Genomic DNA, 3,596 nt, shown 5'->3' with positions numbered 1-3,596 from the left:
AATCGCTGTCAAACAAAAATTTCAAACACGAAAGTTTTGCCATGGACCAACAAAAAAACCGCAAGCCCCGGTACAAGCAACAAAACAAGCGCGCAAGCGGGCCAGCGAGCGATCAAGTGCAAGCACAACAAGCAAGCATGCAACGCACGGGCAGATCAACGTGTTACTGCTGTGGAGAAAATGGGCATGAGACAAAATCATGCAAGTATCGAGACAAGAGTTGCAATTTCTGCCACAACAAGGGTCACCTGGAACGAGCCTGCATAAAGAAGAAGAAGCTGTCGAACAAATTTTTGCAGGAAGAGCACAGCGACACGAAGGACGAGAGCAACAGTGAAGGCAGCCGAGAAAGCAGCACATCCAGAAGCAACAACTACCTCGATTTTTTCAACATGGACTTCAAGATGAATGTACACCACAGCGACGCAACCAGGGCGGACCCAATGTTTCTCGATGTAAAGATTAACGGTCAATTAATCAAAATGGAATTTGACTTAGGTACATACTTTAGCGTAATGTCTGAAGGTTTTGTCAAACGTAAATTCAAAAATATTAACATTGAAAAATTAGGGATAAATCTCCTCACGTATGAAGACAATGGAGCCACTGGGCCAGTTAAAAAACCTTAAGGTCAATTTTAATAACGTCACTAAAATTTTACATTGCATAGTATTGAAGGGAAACAAAGTCCCATTAATAGGAAGACAATGGCTCTCAGCGTTTGGGCTGTGGCCATTAAAGTCACTCAGCAGTTCAGACATTGCGTTAAATAACAAACAGGCGATACATAAGTTGCAGACGAACGACGTACGCGACAAACTATTAACTGAATTCGAAGTATTATTCAGCAATACGCCAGGCGTATACAACAAGCGTAGCGTTCAAATCCATGTAAATCCAAACACCAAACCAGTCGCGCTCGGAGCAAGGCATGTACCGTACGCGTTAAAGCCAAAAATCGAGCAGGAACTGGAACGGTTAGTCAAGTTAGGCCATCTGGAAAAGGTAGAGTCGAGCGAATGGGCAACCCCCATTGTAGCGGTACTAAAGGGTAACGATCAGGTGAGAATTTGTGGAGATTTTAAGGTTACATTGAACCCGCATCTGAAGGTAACTAAACGTCCTTTTCCGCGAATCGACGACATCTTTGCAGTAATGCGGAGCGGCTCAACATTTTCTCAGCTGGATCTCCCACACGCATACATGCAAGAACCAATTGACGTAGAGTCTCGGAAATATCTCACAATCGCGACGCATGCCGGCCTGTTTCGATACACAAAAATGATGGAAGGTACAGCCCTTGCTCCAGGCGAGTTTGTACAAATCATGGAGGAATGTTTACAAGGAATCCCTAATACTATCGCGTACATGGATAACATTTACGTAACGGGCAAAACGACTGAGGAACATTTTGAAAATTTGAGACTTGTTTGCCACAGGCTAACGGAGCGCGGATTAAGACTAAACCAAGATAAATGCGATTTCATGAAAGAGCGCATAGATATTCTGGGATTTGTGATAGACAAAGACGGCCTGCACAAATCCAAAACGAAGGTTAAAGCGATGTACGAAGCGCCGCGGCCGGAAAACACTAAACAGCTGGTCTCATTCCTTGGGCTAATCAACTTCTACGCGAGATTTTTGAAAAACAGATCAGATAAGTTACGACCGCTTTTTGATTGCGCAAACAAAGAAGTTTTCGAATGGACCAAGGAGTGCGAGAAGGCTTTTTAGTGGGTTAAAAACGAGATGATTTCCCCGCGGGTTCTAGCGCACTATAATCCAGACGAGCAACTGATACTAGCGTGCAACGCGTCCCACTACGGGCTCTCAGCGATTCTGTCACACAAATACAAAGACGGCACGGAACGGCCAATCGCTTTCGCGTCGAAACGTATTCCAGAAAAAGAGCTGAACAGGGCAATAAACGACAAGGAGGCATGCGCCATTGTTTTCGGATTCGTTAAATTCTACGATTTTGTTTACGGTCGCAAAATAACTCTGCGCACCGATCATAAACCGCTTGAAACCATTTTCGGCACAAAGAAAGGCATACCACTAACGGCGGCAACTAGATTACAACGCTGGGCAATTTTCGTGTCAGGGTTCGAGTATGACATCGAATGGATTAAATCAGAACAAAATGGGAATTGTGACGCGCTATCGCGGTTACCTATCGAGGACAAGACGGACATATTTGAATCAGACGTTACACAACTTCATTTCATTACCGAGGGCGCGAAAGTAATAGACTACGGGACTGTTGTCCACGAGACAAAACGGGATTGGGTCTTATCACGAATAACAAGGTTCTGCGTTTTCGGTTGGCTCACGAACAATAAAGAGCTCCCCGAGGAAGAGAAACAGTTTTTCACGAAACGTTATGAATTATTGGTTGAAAATAATTGTTTATTCTGGGGATATCGAATAGTTATACCGGATAAGTTACGAGGTCGAATTCTAGATGACCTACATTTGTCGCATCTAGGAACGGTCAAAATGAAAGCGTTAGCGCGGTCTTACGTGTGGTGGCCCGGAATTGACACCGATATTGAAAATATGACAAACCAGTGTAAAACATGCGTGGAAAATCGGAAAGCACCACCACACGCGCTACTTACACCATGGCCGTGGCCAGAAGGAGCATGGCACGGAATACACTGCGATTTTCTGGGCCCTTTCCTTGGGGACATGTACTTAATCGTAATATACTCCTTCTCAAAATGGCCAGAGGTATACAATTTTAAACAGGACACAAGAGCATGTAAACTCGTGAAAGTTTTCCAGGAATTATTTGCGCGACACGGGTTATGTGCCCACGTAGTCACGGATAACGGAACAAACTTCGCAAGCGCAGAATTCAACGAATTCTTAGATCGATTTAAAGTCAACCACAGTTTTTCACCACCGCACCACCCTGCGACAAACGGAGCAGCGGAAAACTTCATCGGGACATTTAAGGACAAGGTCTCAAAAATTGTAAAAGGGGGGAAAAGGGTGGACACGGCGGTGAACCAGTTCCTTTTTTACTATCGCAGTACACCACATTGTACGACGGGCAAATCACCGGCGTACCTGTTGTACGGACGCGAGCTCCGAACGCGTTTTGATCTGCTTCGACCGAACTTGCGCGCTAAAATCAGCGAGAAGCAAGGCGCACAAATGGGGTCTCGAACACGGGCGCGAAGGGTAGAATTGTCAGTGGGGGACACCGTAATGATTGACAATTACGGGAAGTCAGGTGGAAAGCGCGTCCCAGGCGAAATCGTTGAACAGTTGTCACCGTCAACTTTTCGAGTCCAGACCGAACCGGGAAAGGTAACTAAACGGCACACCAGACAAATCATTAAGCCGTCGCGGCGATCGGAGCGTCTAGCAATTAAGAAAAGGGCGATCATTTAAAAAAGGGGGAGAATTGTGGTGTATGCGCGTAGAGAGAGAGGGCACCACGTACTGGCGAGCGAGTGTGTGTAAGGAAAGCGAGGCGCTCGCGGAGACATGTAAGCCGAAAGTCGAGTGAGTGTAAGCCACGCGGCGAGGCTCAGGGAGAATATATATATCAGAGTGCATTGCATAACGAGTTGTGTATCAGTTCA

At 45.8% G+C, this 3,596-nt stretch overlaps 1 protein-coding gene across 1 annotated transcript; it reads left to right on the top strand.

The window, feature by feature from the left end:
* Nucleotides 1–41: 41 nt before the first annotated feature.
* Nucleotides 42–1,734, top strand: LOC112460247 (uncharacterized protein K02A2.6-like). Its single transcript, XM_025024848.1, has 2 exons — nucleotides 42–498; nucleotides 671–1,734. The coding sequence occupies exons 1-2, from the start codon at nucleotides 42–44 to the stop codon at nucleotides 1,732–1,734; spliced, it is 1,521 nt and encodes a 506-aa protein (XP_024880616.1).
* Nucleotides 1,735–3,596: the final 1,862 nt, after the last annotated feature.

This window comes from Temnothorax curvispinosus, unplaced genomic scaffold, assembly GCF_003070985.1.
Source record: "Temnothorax curvispinosus isolate PA1 unplaced genomic scaffold, ASM307098v1 QBEX01010439.1, whole genome shotgun sequence".
In the NCBI taxonomy this organism is placed as follows: Eukaryota; Metazoa; Arthropoda; class Insecta; order Hymenoptera; family Formicidae; genus Temnothorax; species Temnothorax curvispinosus.
The sequence above is the reverse complement of the archived record's forward strand: the minus strand, read 5'-3'. Positions and strand labels throughout refer to the sequence as shown.